Source organism: Diorhabda sublineata, chromosome 6 (assembly GCF_026230105.1).
Source record: "Diorhabda sublineata isolate icDioSubl1.1 chromosome 6, icDioSubl1.1, whole genome shotgun sequence".
Lineage (NCBI taxonomy): Eukaryota > Metazoa > Arthropoda > Insecta > Coleoptera > Chrysomelidae > Diorhabda > Diorhabda sublineata.
Window position 1 is genome coordinate 28047514 of NC_079479.1, and position 23454 is coordinate 28070967.

A 23454-nucleotide genomic window follows, 5' to 3' on the forward strand; every position below is an offset into this window, starting at 1 on the left:
GCACACTTTTTTTTTCTTCGAAAAAGCCAATAATTTTATAATTTGGGATTTTTCGATTGTGCTGACATCCTTTTCATTTAAATATTCTGCTATTGGTGTATGTATATTTTTTCATACCGACAGCAACGTCCATTGACTGAATTTTATGTGTAGAATTGAGATATAATAGAGGATTATCTCGTGCTGCTGATAAAATTGACTAGCATGTAATGTGAGATGGGAAGCATGCCCAAGAATAAACAGGATGACCGTCTATGAAGCTCCATCGAAAAGAACCATTTATTATTGGTTTGTTAAATTTAAACGTGGCCGTACAGACTCCGATTATGATGAACGTTCTGGTCAGCCAATTGAGGTGGCTACTCCAGAAAACATAAAAAAGTTCAAAAATTGGTTACATGGCCCATTGTAGCAAAAATAATTGATCGTTTTTTTAAAAACTTTGGGATATCTTTTTATATTCAATTTGAAGAAATATGGCCATTTTCATTTTTCCGAAAAAAAGTATATAGTATAGTATTATATAGTAACTTGACTTGCTCTAAAGCGTGAAGTAACCTCGGCGTAACATCGGATACAACTGTACCGTCACTAGCGGCGTGGGAAACCGTATCCATTTCGCTTTTACCCAAAAGCCAAGTAACTTCCACTGAAGTACAATTCCAGGAATGCCCCGTTTTTGGTAATACTAAAATCAACTCAGCAGAATTTTCGCCGGCTCTCCCATATTTATCGAATGAAACACACTCTTCGTCTATCGTCGGTGTTGCAGGTTTTTTCCGGTTTCCCTGCAAGCTGCCAAATGACCGACGATAGGGAATAACGCAGCCGCAGCTGTACCCTCCCACCTCCCTTTAAATTTGAAATTAAAAAAAGAAAAACATGAAATTTTTCTAAAAATCAAAAAAAACGAGAAGGACCGTTTTTGCTTGCAAATTTCTTCTAGCCAAAAATCCTAAATCGTCGTTCTTCCTCTTCCAGGAAACACAACCTTATGTAACCACCACAACCTCGGCTCTGCAGAGGAAAAATTCCTATATCAGTACCCACTCCACACTCTCCTATTTATAAAAATCTTCCTTATCCTACCTAATTTTAATCAACAAATCTCTCTCTCTTTACACGTGGCCGTAGAAAAAAATCTTAACGGAATTGTACGAATCTAATTGTCGTACTTGAAATCATTATATTCAAGGTACTTTTCAAAATATGCGTTGTCGCTTGCCAAAATATTTATCCAATTTCACATACACCTGTGAAAAAGTAGAGAAAAAAAACTCTGATTCGTGTGACAAAATAAGTGGGCAGTTCCCACCAAAAAATAATACGTTTTATAAATAGTACAAAACTTGTGCCAAAAATATATTCAGTACATCTAACGCCGCGGCCTATTATCGATCTTAGTAATCGGTTAAAGATTTAAAATCCAAATCGTTCAATTTATCCGACGATGTTGTTGTTTACAGTTGATTTTTTAACTATTTATAACGGTATATTATTTTATTAACCTGCATCGAAATTATATAGCGATTTGCGTAAATGGACTAAACATACGATATTTAAATATAGACCGACATCGAATGTCTGAAGAAAATTATTGTTCGACGCGTCATTACGATCTGGAAAATAGGCCAATCCAGAAAAAAATTCCTCGATTAATAGTGGAATGAATGTAAAAACAACAATTAGTTGACAATCACATGTTAAATTGCCTCAAAAAGTAAAATTTTATTAAAAAAACTAGAGAGAAAAAGAGAGTGAAATAAAGAAAGAGGGAGAGAAAGAAAGAGAGAGAGAGAGAATAAAGACATAAAGAGAGAGAGAGAGAGAGTGAGTGAAAGAAAGAAAAAGAGAGAGAGGTAACGTTTACTGTCATTTGCGTAAATGGGTTAAACGTACGATATTTAAATATAGACCGACACCGAATGTCTGAAGAAAATATTGTCCGACGCATCATTACGATCTGGAAAATAGGCCATTCCAGAAAAGTTTCCTCGAATAATGGTCGAATGAATGTAAAAACGACGTTTAGTTGACAATCACTTGTTAAATTGCATCAAAAAGTAAAATTTTATTCAAAAAAATAGAGACAAAGAGAGAGAGAAAGAGAAAAAAGAAAAAGAGTGAGAAAGAAAGAAAAAAGAAAAATAACGTTTATTTTCATCGTAAAATATTACAATTTTATGGACAAAACGACACAATTTCATATTAGTATTATAGTATTTGTGCAGAATCGGTTTAAAACGAACGTGTTTTTTTCTCGTACCGAAAACCATGTGTTACGAAAAACAGGAGCAACGTATCAATCTCATATTTCTCGTTAAATTGAAAAAAAAACACCGACTGAGTGCTAAAATTGTTGGAAGAGGCCTATAGGGACAATTCTCTATCTCGTGCGTGTGTTTTTGAGTGATGTAAGCGCTTTAGTGAGGGTCGAGAAAGCAAATCAAAATTCAAGACAATGTTGATCGATTTTTCCGATATTAACGGTATGGTGATGACTGAATGGGCTCCCGAGAGTCAGACTGTTAACCAAAATTTAATATTTGTCAGTTTTGGCAACACTGCGAGAACAACTCGTGGATTTTGCAACAGGACAACGCACCTGCCCTTAATGCGCTATCTGTGAAGCAGTATTTGGTCAGTAAGCGCACTCCAGCACTCGAACACCCACCGTACTCATCAGATTTGGCGCAGTGCGACTTTTTTTGTTTCCGAAGATAAAATCTCCTTTAATAGGGACCCGGTTTGAGTAAATGGAAGCGGTAAAACAAAAAACGGCAGAGCTCCTAAAGGCCCTCACCAAAAAAGACTTCGAACACTGCTCCGATCTATGGAAAAAACGTATTGAAAGGTGCGTGACGAGGGCAGGGGAGCATTCGAATTTTTGTAAGGAAACTTTTTCATAACCAGTCTCGTTATCTAATATCCAGACCTCGTACCTATCAAAATAAATATTTAACAGCTCTTTAGTCCATTTTCAGAAAAATCTTCACAGCGACTCACTTATCAAAATGGCCAAAATTTTGGTGAAAATATTTTAAGGCAAGCTCAAGTATATTCTATAACTCATATGTTAAGTGCTGAATATTTCAGGTTGAGATCGAAAATTTTCAAACAACCCTCGTAATTCTGATCTTGAAGTTTTTTCTTCTTCTTTCTTCAATATAAGCAAAATGCTTGATTTTCCTCGTATCCTCCGCCGTTTAATTATTAGAGAGGTTGTTGCTCCATTTCTTGAGGGGTCTTCCAACGCTTCGGCGCCCTAAGGGGGACTTGTCTAGCTATTTTGACCATTCCGTCGTCATTCATTCGACCTATGTGTTCGTTCCACTCTCTCCTTCCAGCGATCCTACGCACTATTTTCATTTCGGTGGCTTCTAATATTCTCTTTGTATTCGATGTGTCTGGTCTGCTGTCAGCTCTATATGTTAATATAGGCCGGATGGCAGCCTAGTAGATTCGGGATTTGGTCTCGTTTCCGATATATTTGTTTCGTTCAGGTAAGCTGAGGTTCGTCTTGCTTTTGCCGCTTGATTTCTTCGATATCACCGTATCCTGATATTTCTATGCCTAGATATTTAAATTTCATCTCTTGTTGTATAATTCCATCATCTACAACCAATTTGCATCTGATAGGTGTTTTTGAGGTGATCATGCATTTCGTTTTTGCTGCAGATATCTTCATTTCGAAACTTTTTGTCGTTGTGTTGAATTTGAATAGTAATCTCTGTAAGTCATCCTCGTTTTTTGCATAGGATCTTGACGTCTTTGTTCTTCATTTTATCCCCTCTCAGGTTACGAATGCTTTTTATTACTTCGTTCATAACGATGTTGAAGAACACGGGGCTAATAGAATCTCCTTGTCGAATATTATTGTTTACAGGAATTTCTTCGGTAGTTATGCCATTGATTTTGGCCTGTATTTTGTTTCTCTGGTAAATGTTTTCGGTAGTTTTTATGATTTTATGGGATTTGCCTGTTATAGAAGGTGTACCACGTCCATGAAGTGTAAAGTTGAAAAATTTTCTGGTATAAGATCAAAATTTATAATTATTCAGTGGAATGCGAATGAATTTTATACATATAGGTCAAGCTAATACAATATAAAAAAATCTATTAGAATTTCCTTGGTTTTGTACCACCTACATATCAACTATTTTTAATTTAATAAATTAAAAATGTTGATCTTAGAATATAATAAAACCGTGTCGTATTTTTACACACTCAACTGACACGGATCGGTCTATTATTTAAATATAACTCAACAATAACTTTGACAAGTGTTTGCAAAGGAATGATGGTTCGAAAGAAAACATCGAATAACCTAGTATATTCTAAAAATATCAAGCCAATTGCGCCGATGACTTAATGATTGCTCGTAGTGTTAGTGAACTGAAATGACTTTTCATTTTGTACGCCGAATATAAATAAAAAAAGAACTTTGATTATGGAGAAATTGAAGTAGAATATTATTATGTATTCGACACCGGATCTACCACAACAATGGTCCGTTCATGCAGAATTCACAATAAATCATCCAGGCGTCGGAAATCCTCAAAATCCTCCGAAAACTGGTGCAATTCAAGATGAAAACGGCGTTCGTATGTTATATTCTTGGACTTCCTCGGAACCCGCAACCACAACCTCACCTCCAACACAAAGTGTTAAATCGGACACCAGAAGTTCTAAAACATTTGAAACTGATAGGCTGTATGGGTTCCAAAAAGGTCGTCTGTTTTTCACATCGACACCTCCTCCAAAACCTATGTGTAATTTAAACATACCAGGACAAGATTCAGCTTATGGCAGTGATGTTTTCTCTCCCACATCTTGTATAAGTTCGAATTATCACAGAAAATGTAGGAGTACTTGCAACATCGTACTATCTTCCAATAAAGGGAAACATAAAGGGACGCCTTCAGAAGTTTCTAGCGGACATTCAGTTTGTGGTAGGACGCAGAGTTTGAGATGTCAGACACCATCTGTTTGTTGCGAAAGAGAAGGAGACGGTTTTTATGGTTGCGGTGATCCGTGGTGTCATCATTTACATTACAGTGATGAATTTTCGTCCGTTCGAAGAGTATCGCCAGTCAAGGAACTGTGTGAGAATGTTGGGAATACTGCCGCGCAAGATCAATGCGGAGAAGCTGGTAAGTAACTATTATAATTCGTAAGTAAATTTCTTCAACTTCTAACTTCTTACATCTTTTTTATACGTTTTTCTCATAAATCTCCTTGACCGAATGACTTTGTTAAGTAGAAATTACTTTACAAAATAAACTCAACAGCAAAAAAAAACCAGACACTTTCATTTGGTCTTATAATTTTGTTAAATAAATTAATCTTTTTAATTTATGCTATGAATTGGTTAATTTATCGGTTATTTAAACAAAATCTGCCAAAAATGAATAATTTTTATTGCTTAGGTAAAAAAAAATTCAAAAAAATTCAAAATGGTGTAATTGTAATAGCGGGTATCACTCCCTCTGCTACGGCGAAGGACTAGGTCACTAGGACTAGGAAGGAGAAGGATGACAACGTCTAACACGACATGCTTTATGGGATTCATATCGGGAGATCGTCCAGTCCAGTCCAAAACTGATACCCGCTTGCTCCAAGTATTCAACTAACGTTTCTGGCTGCATGTGGACGAGCATTATCCTGCATTAAAATGAATTGCTTACCAATAAATGAAGCAAATGGGATCACATCCTTTAGGAGGACTTCCTCGATTTACTTCCGAGCAGTCAGAGCCCCATTATTTATGAAAATCAGTTCAGTCCGGGATGGAAATTATTTCAACCCTAAACCATAACTGATCTCCTTTTAAAAGGCCGTGATTCACGAATGATACATTGAGCAAATCACTCCCGTGGTCGTTTCCACACTCTGTCTCGATCGTCTGAGTGGTATAGTGGTATTGTTCCAGAGTCCAATGAGAATACTGATCGGCAAATAATCGCCTTTCTCTTCGATGCCTTTTCAGGAGTTAGAGCCCCGTCGTGGGTCATTCCCCGCCGCACTGTGTCTGCACTTAGACGTGTATTTCGAGACATTTCAAGTCTTTCCCGAACCTCAGGATCCATTAAATGTCGGTCTCTCAACACTCAAAGCGTAATAAATCGATCGTTTACTGCCTTTGTTGCCCTTTGTCGCCCACTGCCTTTATTGCCCTTTGTCGCCCACTGCCGGCCCTCTTATCGTAGCTACCAGTCTCCCGGAAACGCCGGAGTGCATCGTGAGTAGTAGACTTCTCTACCCCTACCGTAAGCTCCGTCTTTCTCTGGCCAAGGCATCAGCTCGGGCTAAGTTACAAAGTGGAATTTTTGCGACGCGCCAATCACTTGCTTACGTCACCAGCGCCGATCGAGTTTCGCTCACGAAGCTACAGCAGCATCCACACCACGTTGTTTTGTTTTACTATCGCATCGTGTCTTATTTGGATGTCGAATCCTGGTTTGACAAAGGTTTGTTGTAAATATTGTGTTGTACCAAAATGTATCAACACCACTATTTCTGCACCAAATGAAGAAGGAAGAAAAATTACGAAAAAAATGGTGTGATGCAATGAAAAAGAATAGTAAAAGGAATACTGTCTTTATCAAGTACAAGTAATTTTGTTAAATATAGTAGGTGTTACTTGTGATTTGATTATTTTTATTTTTTTTTGCATTGGCGTGGAGATCTAACCTGAATATTTCCAAAGAAAATAAGGGACACCACCACTTTTTGATAAAAGCCATAAAACTACATTTTTTATGTAAGTTGGTTGAGACTTTGCTATTTATCAGGCATCAACTAAATTAAATTGATAAAATCAACGGGTACTATAATTTTTAGAAAACTATAGTATTTCCTCATTGTGACTATTTTATGATAAAAATTTATGTGTGGCAAAATAACTCGCCATTGCAAGGAAATCTGTTTGAAGCAAGTTTCCTGAAGAATTACAAAAACCCCTGCTCTATTTTTATCAACAAATCAACTCTGTCGTCAAAATAGCGATAAGTCACTCTAGCCAGTAGTATTTTGTCATAAAGTTCAGTCATTCTCCTACATAATCGGCGCTGATGACGTAGTATCTATTTGGAACGGGTCTTGGGCGGTACAAAAATATATCCAGACTTGAAATGAACACCATTATTCTTGTAAAATTGAGTCGTATTTATTTTCGTTGATAATACATAATTACGTAAAATGCAGAGTTTGTGTCTGTTATCAATAATCTTAGATATTTTAATACTGATAACAAGACTATTATTGAGCAATACCATTTCTCAGGTTGTTCCTTATGTTGCCGAGAATCGGAAACCAACCGATCTATAAAAAGGGACGTCTCCGTCCAAACTTACGAAATGGTTAACAAATGCACTTCGCCTCTATCGCAAATCGTCGATATGGATATGAAAACGAGTAAATTAAAAAGAGGAAAAACTATCGGTTATAATCGTAGCAGACAATCTTCTAGAGATTCATCGTCAACGGTTTCCCGGAAACGAAATATTTTAGAGGTAATTAAAGTAAATTATTATAAATTAGGTTGTATTTCTTCTGATTTGAATATTATTATAAAACAAATAGTAATCATGATATAAATCTAACATTATACGTACAGTGAGGTCTTACGTAATGAATAAATTCGTTATGTAATTACGAAGGTTGCTCGAATTGTCAAAGCATTTTTTCCATTCCGATTGAGTTATCCCCGAAACATCTAATTCCAACGCATCGAACGCTTCTTCAGATGCAGAAAAACGTTAACCTTGCAATTTATTTTTGATCTGCGGGAATAAGAAGAAATCATTGGGTGTCAAACGGCGGATGACCTATCATTTCGATATATTGACTGTCAAAAACGTTTTTGTTTGAACTGATTTGTGAGAACTCGCATTATGGTGGCGGCAAATGATTCCTCTTCTGCGATTGGATTTATTCTTGTTTTTTATAACATTCATATTGTACAAAAACTCTCCGAAATGTATGCTCATATAATAAACCAAATTTGAATTTTCTACGAAGCCGTTTTTCTGAAATAAGCTAGAGAAACTGACTTACCAGCATTATTTTAAAAGAGGGAACATTTTGATAGAAGCAAATTATGCGGCAGAAGAGTTAGTTTATGAACACATTGTATATTTTATTTATACACATTTGCGGTTGCATCTATATATACAATACCCTTAACAGAGTATGCATTTTCAATGTTTTTCTGGAAAATAAACCCTTCGGACAAGGGTATGCAAAAGGGTAGCTTCGTTATTAGCCAACTCTAAAAAACCCTCCCAAAAAGTATTACATTAGCATACCTGGCTGCGAATACATTATGAATGAGTGAAGAAATTGTATAAGTGAGAAAATTGAAAAATTGAACTAGTGCGCCATAATATAAAAGTCTTATTCAAAATTCAATCTGTCTATCGCAATCGCTTGCATGCAATGTATAAATGTGGTTTATTTTTGATACTGTACCTCAGATGTTTGTACTATTTTGTATCATTGACCTCCTTCAAAAACGATATTTTGATACATAGGTACTGTTAGTAATACCTGTAGTAGTACCTATTTAATATCATGAAAAACGATTCAATCTATATATAATATATACTATTCTCATTCACTAATCTGTTCACATTTGTAACAAAATATTATAAATTTGATATAAATTCATCAACATCTTCTACTTTTCAGCAAAATTCTTCAAAAGAAAAGCCATCTCTAAACCATGCAACACCTTCAAGAAGTTACGATAAAAAAGGTTCTGGTAGTGATTCGAAATCTGGAGATTCATCAAAAAAACCACGCACTATACACATAGATGTTTATTGTACAGGTACAGAAATAGAATCCGATAGTAGTTCATCTTCGACATCATCAAGAAGTAAAACTGTATCAACACCACAGACAGTATTTGAATCTAAAAATATGTGTATAACTCACAAAAATGCCGACGACAAAATCATACCGTATCGATTAAGGAAATCTAATAGTGACGTTAGAAAATCGGCGTATCAGTTAACTAAAACAAACAGTACATCCATGGAGAAAGAAGACTCTGATATCGAAGATACGTCAAGTACTGCTTATCCATCAAAAATGAGTTCGTATTCTACAATAGGTCATTCCTTATCTAGTGTGTCTAGTTTTCCGAATTCTATCACTCCATTTACCATGTCCAGCTGTACAGTACCAGATTATGAATCTTCCATTGGAAACACTTCTTGGAAAGATACGTTTTCAGATTTAGATAGTTTGTTACACAGCAGAAGTAGCATTCCTCAAAATGACAGTTTATACTTTGTACCCCAGAGAATCGAAGAAGAAAGTTGCAGTAAAGAAGAATCCTCCAAAATTTCTGGTGTAACTGATAGTGTGAATTTACATTTAAGTGATAGCTTCGATTACGCCGATTCGGAAGATAAATTAAGAATAAAAAGAATGGAAAGAATGTGGAAGCATAGAACACAACAAGGGATCAACTCAGAATCAAAAAATAAACTTTTACAACAACAAGAAAATTTACAGGAAATTGTCAATAAAAGATTGAGTCGTATGAATATATCCAAATCGAAAGATTCCGATTCCGATGCAAGCGACAAATCTGAAAAGGGATGGACAATTTTAAAAGAAACTGCTTCATCAAATCCTAAAGAAAACACCAGCCAATCACCATTACATAAATCTCCAAGTGCGGTAATAATACAAGAAAGACTTAGTTTAGATCCCTCTTTGGGATCGCCGTTTACGATATATCCAGGACAATATACCGAACCCAGGTTCATTGCCAAAAAGTTTGGGTCTGTTGTAACAGTGTTTAAAAAACCCGGCCACCACATTGGGCCCGCAAAAAATCCCAATTGTTCGTGCGAACATTGTCGAAGATATTTCGAAAACTCTAATTTTAGAAATAGAACATGTTCATTAGGTGATACACCGAGTACTCCATTTTTTAACTGGAAAGGATTAAAGAAGAGCGATTGAATTTTTTATTTTGCGTATGTGTGAAATGTGTGCTTTTTTACATTTTTTTTTCTTTCAAATACCTACTATTAATTAAGACTGTGATGCAAACGACTGTAATTAAGATATTGATAAGGTAAGTGTATATTAAAATATATTTCAGAAGCTTAATATTGTTTATTTTATTTTATTAATTGTCTAATAGCGTATTTTGCTCTTACTGTAGTCGATTATTCACCGATAACAGTTAAGTTAGACATCTACTGTCCTTTGAGTAGGACTCCGGTTTGGGTTTAATATATTCTTTAAAATATGCAACATTCTTAAAAACTAGAAAGTAATGTTTAATCAGATTGCCGGAAGGAACGACTTTCAATTTCAAATCATACCGTCTCATCAGCCTCATCAATTTTTTTTCCCCGAAAAGATGGAGAAGATGATAGATCGGTATTTGAATGAATACATGTTGGTCAAAAGACTATTATATGCTCAGCAATATGCGTACCGGATTAGCAAATCCACGGACCTGGCTCTACACCATCTAGAGAGAGGGGGGGAGAGTACATCAGGCAGTGGAAAGATCGGACTCTTTCAAAACTTGATCAACGCCATAGAAATACAGATCTGCTCAAGTAGCAGAGGTGAAATAAATTTTGAAAACATTTGCCCTAGGCTTTAGCTGTAGTGTAAAAGGTCCGGTCACGCGTGTAACAAGGGCAAATGCGAGGATAATTCGCTCGCTAGCCTGGTATGAGACAATCTAAGGCACTCGTGCGTCTGTCTTTCTTACCTTTCGACCGGGCACGTCTTTTAAGGTGCTATAGGCATCACGAACGATCCTGAAGGCAGGAAGAAACTGTATATCACGACATGGATGTTAAAATCTTTAATTCAAGGTCACCACTTAGCTTTTCAAAGGACATCGGCCTAACTACCCACTAACTTTTAAAATACCCCCATCCGTTATAGAACTAATCGAGAATTATTTGTGATAATACTTGAGAGTATCCCTTCTATGACTAAATATCTGCTTTCCCTTTTGTAGCAAGAAAGAGAATCCTAGATGATAAAGGACATGAGAAGCTCAAGAATATTATCTGGGCGTTTTAAATAATTTGTAATATTGATTGGTGCTGCAAAATAATAATGTGAGAGACCTCAAAATAATTTTTCTTAGAATACTGCCAGGAACGAAACTGGAAATTTAAAAGCCAGAAATTAAACTTTGAATGAAACTTGGATAAAAAATTGTGTACTTGAAAATAAATAAATTTTCGTATTACTATTGTATAAATCGAATTGTGCCGAAAAAAATTATTTGTACCACTTTTGAATTTGTCACTAGAGAGGTTTGTGCATGTGATCAAATGTCACTATTAATTTGGAGGCTTTAATAATATTTTTCATTGGGTTGACGACAAGGTAATTTCGGTTTTGTAATATAAAAAAAAAACATTTTTTTTAACAAAAAATAGTATTTAATCAATCATATATTTTCATTTTGCTCAATGAGCTTTTGCCATCTTTCTTTCAGCTACATGATTCTGCGCTCATAAAATTTCTGGTCCTTATCAGCAAAATACTGAACTAGGTGAGGTTGAATGTCATCGTTATTTGTGAAAGTTTGAACATTCAAAGATTTCTGCAAACTTCGAAATAATTGGTAAACCAATGTTGCCAGATCAGTGCTGTATGGTTAAAAACTACTGCTTTGAGGGAGATGTATATTTCAGACATGTCGTTTTTCAATAAAACTGCGGTTTGTTGTCTATTACTAGGCAATTCAATTTTTTTAGAATATACATGAATTTCGACAGATAAACTTACAGTACTCATTGGTGAGCACAAAACCGGTAGACCTCATTATTTTAGCCATGAGTTTTCTTTCTAATTTTATCTAATTAAGCTAATTTTTTGTTATAGATATGTTGGAAAAAAAGCTACCATTAACATTTTAATTTTAACAATACTTTCAACTGACACCTATATTTAAATTTGAATATTTTAGGCACAAGAAAGCTTAAGAGCTAGCAGTATGAAACTTGACCTTTTGAAAAAATCGTTAGAGATGCGAAAATCTGAATTACCGGAAGATTCCCCAGTGGCATTACATTTAAAAGAAGAACTTGCAAATGCTCAATCTTGCAGTCCAATGACGATGCACTACACCAGCTTACAACCGTTTAGAGTAGGATCTGATGCCAACAGACATTTTGCCTCAACTTCAATGCTCAACAGGTTAGACCATCCACACTTTTAAAATTTGTAGTATCAAATGAATTTGTCATCTTCAAGCTAATATTTTTGACTAACTACTTCATTTTTGATTTGGTTTGGTCTACCCATTTTTATTGTAACTACAGAAGTTACTGTTACTTTTTTACTATATTGTCATTTGTAATTCGTACTTCAACTATTTTCTTTGTCTTACTAATTTTCCCATTTTCATTCAATAGCTTCTATCAGTTTCTGAATTTGCTTTGAATTATTAATGTTTCTTCGCGTGCAGTGACTGTTAACAATCGTTGACTATCATATTGACGATCATTTCTTTATCGACTGCAGCGCGGAATAACCGAGTTATTAATTTCCCGAACCATAGACGAAGATGTCTTAATCAAGTTGTGTGCCGACATATGCTTCTACTACTTATTATTTTGTCTTGCATTACCATATCGAACTGAATAAATTTTAAATAAGAAAAAAGCGTTTCTAAAAAGAGTTAATTATCTTTAAATAATTTAGTTCATTAATCTACAGATGTGCTGCTGTAACAGGAACATTGGAAGTGCGATTGATGGGATGCCAAGATTTGCTGGAAGAAGTTCCTGGTCGACCAAAGAAAGAATCCGACGGTAGTTCGAGTCCTATGGATTTCAGTTTTTTCAAAAAAACAAAAAGTTACAGTGTGAAGGAAGAAGTAAGTGATGATATTATGGCCATTTTAAAACTTGACAACACTACAGTAGGGCAAACGAGTTGGAGGCCGTGCTCGCAACAGGCATGGGATCAGAGGTACGTGTTTATTGTAAACAATAAAGTTTGAAAATAATTCACTATACAATATGATTCATTAAGAAACTGAACTAAGAAAATAAATGGTGATGTCAAGAAATAGAAGAACTTTTCTGGAGGCTTTCGAAGTAGGCAGGTATAAGTTCGAAAATGTACCGCCGTTTAAATATCTGGAATCACTAGTGACCGAAAATAATGACAACTCGATGAAAGCGGGGAGTAGAGCATACTTCAGTCTCCAACGACTACTAAAGTTACGTTTACTGAATTGAATAAGGAAAAAGCGGATTTATCGCACAATTCTCCGCCCGGTTGTATGGACCGGTGTGCGAGCAGAGCGTGTGGCGCAGCCGTACAAACACCGAGCTCAGGGGAGTTGGTGCTTGAGGAGCGAGGGGTGCGCAAAGTATACCGGCAGAAGCCCGAGGGCCAGCGACTGCCTGGGCGACCGCGCAAACGATGACTGGATGATGTCGAATAGGATCTTCGGGAGCTAGGTGTGAGAGGGGGAGACACCGAGCGTTGGCAGTGATGACTAGAGGAATGTGGCGGAGGAAGCCAAGGCTCTTTGAGGGCCGTAGTGCCAGTGGTAGCAGTAGTAGAAGGATAATGAACTGGCAAAAATTCACTAAGCAATCCAATATTCTCTATATAAATAATGCAGGATTATTAGCGTTTAAATTTATGGATTTTTGCATTAATTTCGATTATTTCCGCAATGTCCACTTGAAAATGATTAGTATTATGCTTTTTGGTAAGAGGATGCCAATGTAGAGTAGTATGGTTAAGAATATGAGTATCAGTATCTATTATTAGCATCTTATCTGATAGTCAAGCAGGTATTAGAGCTCTGATCTCCAATATCTAGTTTGGTAATCTCTGAGATATGCAGAAATAATAATTTTATCCTCCAATAAGTTACAGAACTCACTGGAATGGAGGAAATTGAAATAGCAAACAGACTAGCCAACGTGGGTATGGATGAACCGTTTGTAGGACGTGAACCCTTCTGTGGAATCGTCTACAAGACAATAAAGAAAATGCGAAAGATGGGAAAATAATCAGTTATTGGAACAATCTATGGAGCTTGAGATAGCCAAAGATACTCCTGGGAAAACTAAACGAAGTCTTGTTGTGTCATTGGAAATGTACACCTGACGAAGCCAAGCTTAGTAGACAATGCAACGTGCAGATTCTGCTACATGGAGGAACAAACCTAACCAAAGCATCCACCTAGTAGCACATAAAAATGAAGATCTTTGGCGGCTAGAGCCAATCCACAGCTTAAACTTCCTAAAAGGAGTGGGATTAATAAAACAGCTGCAAGTACTAAGCATCTCCAGTGTCGAGAAAAGGGGACACTATAGATCCTTTAGGTCGTAGTGTATATGACACCCTTATTAGTCATACACATCTGCTGATATTGATCTAAAAAATTGGCATCAGTATTGTTGATACAGTGAAAACCTACTCCGATGTAGTGCATTTATTGCACAATGCTGTTGAAGTAGTATTTAATTTCAATTGGAATCTTTTGAAGCATATAAAAATTAAAAGTTAAAAAAACTAATTTCAACTTTGAGACAATTACAATATATGAATTGTGCATTTGATTCTTTTATCTTATACAAAGTATTCATCAAGTTTCAATTTATTATAGGTTTTCCATTGAATTGGATAAATCTCGGGAATTGGAAATCGGAATTTATTGGAGAGATTATAGATCGTTATGTGCAGTAAAATTTTTGAAACTTGAAGATTTTATAGATGATGAGAGGCATGGAATGGCATTACATTTGGAACCACAGGGATTACTTTTTGCAGAGGTAATTCTTTATAATAGTTCCAAAATTAAAATTGTTTGATAAATAAAATTCTTTTGACAAAAGTTTGTATAAATACTCATTTACTTCATTTCTGTCTCAGGTATATCAGTGGCAATTATTCTCAAAACTGTTCTCGCTTATTTCCAATCGAAGCATTATGTGTAATAATAATTACACTTGGTACATCTACTTTTTATATCGTTCTAGGCCTTTTTGTACCTGCGAAATTATCTTTAGTCTCATATTTAGGAGTATAAAGAAGTCGTGGTAAATTGAAGTTCTGGACGACTGCAAGCGAACTCGCTGTTAATAAGCCACGTCTGCCTGTCGAGTAGGTCTTACAATTACTGCTTTATGTTGGACAGCTCAAAAAATTATCTGCCGTAGACAATTCTAATTCGACTAGAAAAGACCTTTTTTATATGATTAAGCAAAAAGTTTGTTTTATGGGACTTGTTAGCTCAGCTGGGCATTTCTTCAAATACGCCTGGTGATATTCATCTGGGCCAGCGGTTTTATTGATGGTCAAGCTTTTGAAAAGTTTTGCCTCATCTCTGTATCGAAATTCTATTTCTGGCGTCGATGGATTAACTCCAGGAGGTGTTAGTTTTCCCCGCAAATTAAGAGTAATGTGAAACAAATATGCGACCCAATAAGTCCAGCTTATCTTTTGCGGTCAATGTTTATTGATGTAATTATTCCAAATCTTATTATTCCCTTTAGTTTCCAGTATTATCATAACAATTACTTCTTATTTAATTTATTCCATATTAATTTTTAGATAAAGTTTTTGAATCCAATGATATCGAAAAGACCAAAACTGCAAAGACAAAAAAGAATTTTCAAACAAGTAATGCCTCGAGCCAAGCAAATGAACATTAACATAGTAACATGGGGGAGATGGATGAAACAATCATCAAGGATGCCCAGTCGACAGAATCTTGTATTGAGTTCAACTGAAAATGTAGCCGTGAGTAATTTAAATAGTAGTAATTATGATCAGTTTTGTTGATTTAATATTAAATTTTTAAACGATATTGAAAAGGGACTGAAAAAGAAAAAATATTTTATCTGTTAAATTTTTGATAAATCAGGTTGATGTAATAAAAGTTTTTTAGTAACATGCTTTGCTTCCATATTTACAGGATGACACAGTAGTGGAAGATAAACCTGAAACACCCGGAGAAGCTCCCGATCCACAAGCTGCTGGTTTGGGTGGTCAGAGACCTCTTGGATTACACATTGATTTGCCTCCACCTTCAGAACCAATGTCGCCTCCTTCACCATCTATGCCGCCTCCAGTTGCAAAGAAAAGAATGTCTGTTACACCGCCCCCCGTTCCTCCCAGACTTGATCCTGAAGTAAGTAAAATTATATTCGTTCCAGCTTTGTAATGAATGAAACTAATTATCTTTTTGTAAGGAGGTAAAAATTTCTAAACCCTTTTAAGGTATTCAGCCAGTCGAAGAAAAATGTCATAAATTTAATGTTCTCTTAGCCGACCATGATTCTCCGTCCGTAGAAAGATTACTTTACCTTTTATAAATTTAATGCCCTTCTGTGCATCACTTTACTTAACACGTTAACGCTGGCGTGTACTACAAGTAGTACTAAGCTAAGCTAAGATTTTTTTATAACTCATGAGAGTTTTCTACTCATTACAACCATGGGACATTAATAGGAAGTATGGTTTCTACTCTTCTGAGACCCATTGGTTATGTAGTCATTTGTAGAACAGCATTCTCATACTTTCCATCAGTAGTTAAAGCCGCTTAATTGATATCAAATATAGTTCTTCATTATTGTTGAATTTCCTTGAAATGAAGCGCGATTCTCTAGTTTTTGGGAGTGATAAAAACAAATCAATTGTTTAGAATCATGATGCTCAAAACGCGTTCAACAGAAACTGAAAATGTAATTGCACTTAGAAACTTTTTTATGGTATGTAGATGCTTTCCAAATGTCAGGTATATCTTATATATCTTTTTGTGCTTCCCACCATTCAAAGCTGGAGAGTTCTGTTGTTTTTCCTGAGTAAACATTATTTTTCGACATATTCACACTGAGCATTAAATCGTATGGTTAAAAGCAGTAGTCCTTTTATTTATCCCGTGATCTGTGAAACTATATGACTTTTTAAATGGGTCCCACATGTAAACGATGAAATGATATGTTACTATTACAGACTGCCATGCGTTCATTTTTATTTGGATATGTTTCCTTTTCAAAATATTTCCAAATGTTACCCTTTTTTCTTCCCGGCACTGTTTTAGACTTAAATTCAAATTTAGAACTATGAGATTTTTCCAAGGTTATAACTTCCGCTAAATAATTTAAAACAACACCTTTATGATGAATTTAGCGCAATAATGTTCATACCTGAACGGTAACAATAGGGCCCCACTAATCAATCCATCCAACTTTTTTTATTGTTAAATTATAGATATACAAGCCTTGATAAATTTATTAGCAGCTCTATAATTATTCCCTATTTTTATTTTTTTACGTGGTGTATTCGTAGAAAAAGTTACCAGGTAGTATAACAAATTTCTAGTGTTTTAAAAAATTTTCTTTCGTAAAAAAAAATTTCAACATTTTTTAAAATAGAAAGATCAACTGGAATAAAGTATTCAATTGCACTTTTTAGACTACTCTACTTTGCTCTGTTGACAGTAAAAAGCAAACATATTCCAAAAGTTGCACACGTTATTTTGATAAAAAATGCTGTCATATGCTATGACTATTAAAAAAATTCTAGAAATGTACATATATGTGTTAAGGTCTTATTGGTCACCTAAGCTTAGTTTATAACTTTACATTTTCAAAAAAAACAACAAAAATTTTTTCTAAAAAGCTGCTTTTTGAATAGAAATCGGCGACCTGTTCATAAAAAATAAACTTTTATGTCATTTTTTTAATATTAACCTAATGGCACACGAGTGTAGATTTTTTGGGGAATCAGTTTTTCTTTTCATCCACTCTACTATACCTAAAAAAATACTTTGTGCATGAATTAGTATCTCCTTGCTCTGTAAAATACGTACACTCCTCCCAAAACAGGTTAATTTTCTGAAGATTTTTTCTCTCACTTCCCAAGGTGTTAGCACTACTCCTTTGAGGTTCCTAAACCTTATTGAAATGGGTACAAAGTGGATTCTCTACTGTCTGTATGGATTGCTCGGAAACTGGTCAGTTCTTAGAGATTTATTCATTCACATCGATTTTAAATTAAATTTTAAAACCAATAAGCTCTATTTATAGTGAAAAGCCAAAAATGACAAAAACTGCAAGCCTCAGTAACCTATTAGTTATGTTGCATATAAATATTATGGCTATGACCTGATTACTTGAATCAGTTTCCAAACAACCGTGAATGTGATCAATATTACTTTCCGAACATTCAGATTACGTTGAGGTTAACCTGATCATAGTTTGAGAAAAAGTCTTCCTGTTTTGGCATAATCTTTTCATTGAATATTCCCAAATGGCAGGTACAACTTTTTGAATACCAAACAAACCACTTGATGCAACTTTTTTTTATGTGCAATTGAATACTTTATCAGAAAACAAGAATATTATTGTATAGCATGGTTTATGTCACGAAATGTACAAACTTCTATCTACTTTCATTTTGGGTTAGAAGGTAGCACAAACACAAATTGTAGGGTTACTTCTTTACCTTCCAGAGTGTTGCAGCATTAAAAGAATTCGACTTTTTGGAGGAACAGGAGATTTCTCGACCTGGACCTCTTATTATTCCTTCGATACCAACCACGCCTATAATATCCCCGGATCATTTGGTAAACCCTAGTCCTCAGCCTGTTATAGAATTTCCAGATGATGAGGTACTTCGTTGATGGTTATAAACATATTTTAGCCAAATGTGATTTTTTCATTAATATTATCAAGTATTTTGATTTGAATTGTGATTATTAAAAATCAAAATATAGAAGATTAAATCATATTTAGTTAAAAACAATACCAATCACCTTGGTTGGGATTGACATTAATGCATGCAACTCATTTCTTGATGCTTTTGGGGATATCTAATATCTAACAAATTTGGCATTATTTTTAGATTCGTAAATGATATTTACAGGATTGTTTCTAATATTATAATAATAGATCTGTTAATACCATTACGATATTTTTTCTTTATATTTAATATAATTCTAATAAACAAAATAAAATATCTGTTTATTTCAGCACTTATAAAATAAAATGACATATCTGATATATTAATTTAATTTAGGAGAAAAATTTCTGGATTGAGACTGCCTAATTTTCAGTTTTAAAAACCTCACGTTTTGCTGCAGCTTCCCTCAACAAGACTCCAATAATTGAACATGAACCTTTGTATAGTTGCTGTCAAAAGAGATCGATCTCAATCTGGAAATTTGTCTTCTCAAATTGATAGTAGCATTGGATGCCTCGATTTTTATAAAATAACATGTTTCATACACATCCCTTATCTCTCTCAAAAGTTTTTCTAACTTCACCTCCAAAGTATTCATTGCGGAAGTAATTTTTCTTTCATGGATTGAAAAAGTTCAAATATCACAACAACCTCTTGTTTACTTTTTCCCATAATTTCATTATAACCTAGGGTATACCACGATGAATTTTGTTGACAGATATTGATAACTACTAGCAATATTTTGTGATAATTACTTTACAAGAGTTTTGCTCACTTTTATTCGTCTATTCAGCTTTGATCATGAAGACTAACCTAACCACTTCCTCTATACAATAGGAATATATTGGTAAAATAAACCACCTTCCCAATGCAATAGCAATATATTGGTAAAATAAACCACTTTCTCAATTGAATAGCAATATATTATAAAATATTATATGTCTTTTATTTTATTATTTATATATCAATACTTTAATTCCCAAGTATGTCAGTTATTATCAATGGTTTTAATTTTATAACCTCGTATCTCATTTTTTTTGGAAAATTTGACATAACAGATGAAAATTTGCTTTCTACTTCGACCTCGACCATTTGTCTGCATAACTCCTGGGGCTTTCTATATCATTGGATAACTAGAATCCTTTGGTAAAAACGTTTCAAATAAAGTTACTCTAAAAATTCAAGAACAGTGTGTTTCATTGAAAAAGACAAAGTTGGTATCCACTTCTTGTGTGGCTCGAAGTCATAGAAAATTGAAAATATTTTAACTGTAACGAGTTCTTCAGACAACTTCCATATAAAAATTTTCTGAAAAATATTAGTTTCCAATGTACAATAGAGACTCAACTCATCGTAGTATACCTTGCGCATATAATAAACAATAATTTTTATATTACTACATTCCATTTTAATCTTTTACTAGGTAACTAATTTCGCTTCAGACCTTCTCATTTTAGATAGGGGTACTAATATTTTGTTCGGCCTTCTAAAGAAGAAAATGATGACATGCCATGTAATAAGATCGGATTTTAATTTTTAGCCTGTTTATGATGTTGCCAATATAGTTCGTAGACCAGCAGCCAGAGAATTGAATTATAGAGACAGTGCATATGAATCCAAGAGACATTCTCAATCCACTGGTTTGAATATTGATAATTTCAGGTAATTATTCTTTTTTTTTTATATATATAAGATATATTTTAAGTCGAGCTTCCCTTTTTCCCGAAGACAAGGATTTGAAGTAGTAGTAGTAAGACTATTTTTATTTAATTATTAAGTTCACTAGCGTGTGGTCATGTTTTATTCATTGTTATTAGTAATTCTATTTTATAATAATGATATAAAACACTCAAATACATAGTCTGTTAAAAAAAGGTGATGTTCCCATTTCCATTGTGATGATTGAGCTTTGTTGTCGCTTAAATATTTTTAATAGACTCCTCCTTAGATGTAGTAAAATTTTGTCATTTTTTTCCCACCACTTAGCTGTTTTTCTAGTTCTGGGTACAGAAATAAATTCAGTGGCTTTAATTTTGGCGAATATTGTGGCTAAAACTAAGACTGAACTGGGATTTTTATTTGTATTAACATGGAAAGAAGTCATAACATAACAAGCTATTGTGGGCAAAGAAAAAACCACCCAACTTTCATGCTTGCTTAAATTTGTGCCTTTTTTCCTAAATTTGTTTGCTATTTTCATAAGAATTCTAGAGCTTTAGTTTTTATATCATTAAGTGATTACTTTCTGTTATGTATGATGAATGAAAATAGAATGAAAATAGGATTAATGAAAGAAATTTATTTCAGATTAATCAGCGTTTTAGGTAGAGGTCACTTCGGTAAAGTCATTCTGTCACAATATAGAAACACAGGTGAATATTTTGCTATAAAAGCTTTGAAAAAAGGTGATATTATAGCTAGGGACGAAGTAGAATCGTTACTATCGGAAAAAAGAATTTTTGAAGTAGCCAATTGTATAAGACATCCCTTTTTGGTAAATCTATTCGCTTGTTTCCAAACCGATGCCCACGTGTGTTTTGTAATGGAATATGCAGCTGGTGGTGATTTGATGATGCACATTCATGCTGACGTTTTCAATGAACCCAGAGCAGTATTTTATGCAGCCTGTGTAGTACTAGGTAAGTTGAGTATTTTTTTATAAAAATATATACTAAGAATGTATAAACATAATCTTCTGTGAATTTGATTGACTAATAAGCATAAAAAAGTATATGAGGCCGCTTACTCATCTTGTTCTCTGGTTTAAGAATTATAATGATTTGGGTAATTGAAAAATGATGCCTTGAATTTGAATTTTGAAAGTCAAAGCTGTATTGAATAGTGCGTTATCGTTGTGCCAAACAATCTTCTATAATAATACAAATTGTTTTGTAATATATAAAAATTCCAGCTTGATCCAAGTTTTCATATATGGTTACCTTCTACTTAAGCAGTGTTAATTTCATAATTATAAACCTCTTGTTATTTGATCATGCCTCCCATATAACTTCTAACTATATGTTATTTTAATTATATTTTTCGCGACAACAATGCTCATACGATTTTCTGCACTAGGATTTGTGCGCCATTTGGATAAGCAGCATTTTGTTGTGGACTATTCTAGTGCAGTTTTTATCAAACGATGGATTGTTGTCTGCAAAGTTCTTGAAAAAGTAAGGAATATAAGCTACATAGGGTCATTGGAATTGAGGGAAACATAAAAAAGGAATCCTTTCATTTGACCGATCTGTCATGCCAAACTTAACGTGTCTAGGTGGATCCTTAGTTAGTTTGGATTTCTAATTCATACGTGATTTTAATTAGTTTCTGATCTGATGTTCCAAGAGGTACATGTACGATCGCGTTGTACAGATCAGGGTGTGTTGTTTTACCCTGTCAAAAGCTTTTTGTAAAACAGGGAAGGCAATGTATTTTTCTTCGGAACTGTTTTTTCTATTAATTGTTTAAAGATCTGTGTCTTTTCCTAAACCCACTCTGGGCTTTATCTACTTGGTCGTCAACTAGTGCCTCTGCTTCTTCTGATATAAATCGTCTGCGGAAGAATCCATTTGAAGCCAGATTGATTTATCCGACTATTTGGTCGATTTCATAGATTTATTTTAGCATCTAACTTTTTCTTAACAGGTTTGCAATACCTTCACGAGAATAAGATTATCTACAGGGACTTGAAATTAGATAACTTATTATTGGATACAGAAGGTTATGTAAAAATAGCAGATTTCGGATTGTGCAAAGAAGGTATGGGCTTCGGCGATAGAACTGGTACATTCTGTGGCACACCCGAATTTTTAGCACCAGAAGTATTGACAGAAACATCATACACTAGGGCCGTTGATTGGTGGGGTTTGGGAGTATTAATATTTGAGATGTTGGTTGGAGAAGTAAGTTATATTTTCAGCTAACATAATCAAATATGTATTTTTTCTATAATATAATAATTTCAGTCACCTTTCCCTGGTGATGATGAAGAGGAAGTTTTTGATTCTATAGTAAATGATGAAGTACGGTATCCTAGGTTTTTGTCATTGGAAGCAATTGCTATTATGAGAAGAGTATGTATTTTTAATTTTCTATGTTGGAAATTTATTTCAATTTGGTATTTTTTGTGGTTATTTTCAGTTACTGCGTAAGAGTCCTGACAGGAGGTTAGGTTCAAGTGAAAGAGATGCAGAAGATGTAAAGAAACAGGCTTTCTTTAGGCATATTCAGTGGGAAGAACTTTTGCATAGGAGAGTACCGCCACCTTTTGTTCCTACTGTAGTAAGTAATGATGTAATTTTATTTTTTTTTTTCTATAATAAGGAATACATTACATCAATTTGGTAAAAGATATTGATTTAATAGTTTCAAATAAAATTGTTGAAAATATCAGTATCAGCATCCACGGATTATCAGCATGCCTAGCTTGTTTAATTTGTCCAGGCATTCCCAAACTAGTTTGGATTTTAGGATATTGAAGTTTTGAGCATAAATATTAAGTGGATTGTCGTATGTAGAAAAAAATAAATAACTACTGCTGACGTAATCAACATCTAAATAAACAAATCAAAAACTCCTGCCCCCTATAGTCCTAATGTAATATTTGAACGGCCCTATAGGCGAAGCACAAGAAAATAACCAATTGAAAATACTCATGCTAATATTTCCATGGGCAATCCATAGTAGTCATATAATAAAACATGTTTTCTTATCATAAATTAGTTTTTGATGTAATAA

The 23454-nt window shown here is 34.3% G+C and overlaps 2 protein-coding genes across 5 annotated transcripts in view; both read left to right on the forward strand.

The window, feature by feature from the left end:
• LOC130444868 (serine/threonine-protein kinase N) overlaps window positions 1-23454 on the forward strand; it is a 39880-nt gene that overhangs the window by 5727 nt on the left and 10699 nt on the right. For 2 of the 4 annotated variants that reach the window (XM_056780190.1, XM_056780189.1), the window contains exons 5-15: window positions 11969-12198; window positions 12721-12975; window positions 14636-14801; window positions 15583-15771; window positions 15947-16162; window positions 18488-18646; window positions 20258-20379; window positions 21025-21356; window positions 22363-22619; window positions 22683-22790; window positions 22858-22998. In XM_056780190.1, the coding sequence (XP_056636168.1) occupies window positions 11969-12198; window positions 12721-12975; window positions 14636-14801; window positions 15583-15771; window positions 15947-16162; window positions 18488-18646; window positions 20258-20379; window positions 21025-21356; window positions 22363-22619; window positions 22683-22790; window positions 22858-22998 (2175 nt within the window). The remainder of the gene's footprint in view (window positions 1-11968; window positions 12199-12720; window positions 12976-14635; window positions 14802-15582; window positions 15772-15946; window positions 16163-18487; window positions 18647-20257; window positions 20380-21024; window positions 21357-22362; window positions 22620-22682; window positions 22791-22857; window positions 22999-23454) is intronic. The other 2 variants (XM_056780192.1, XM_056780191.1) reach the window with 1 other exon arrangement.
• LOC130444870 (uncharacterized) lies at window positions 1369-10131 on the forward strand. The gene is made up of 4 exons (XM_056780193.1): window positions 1369-1490; window positions 4285-5153; window positions 7285-7514; window positions 8692-10131. The coding sequence occupies exons 2-4, from the start codon at window positions 4478-4480 to the stop codon at window positions 9979-9981; spliced, it is 2196 nt and encodes a 731-aa protein (XP_056636171.1). The 5' UTR covers window positions 1369-1490; window positions 4285-4477; the 3' UTR covers window positions 9982-10131.

Excerpts from the sequence above, each read along its gene's own strand:
- LOC130444870 (XM_056780193.1), top strand. The coding sequence starts at position 4,478 with ATGTATTCGACACCGGATCTACCACAACAATGGTCCGTTCATGCAGAA. Across the intron at positions 5,154-7,284 it reads AGATCAATGCGGAGAAGCTG|GTTGTTCCTTATGTTGCCGA; the intron begins GTAAGTAACTAT and ends ACCATTTCTCAG. Across the intron at positions 7,515-8,691 it reads GGAAACGAAATATTTTAGAG|CAAAATTCTTCAAAAGAAAA; the intron begins GTAATTAAAGTA and ends TCTACTTTTCAG.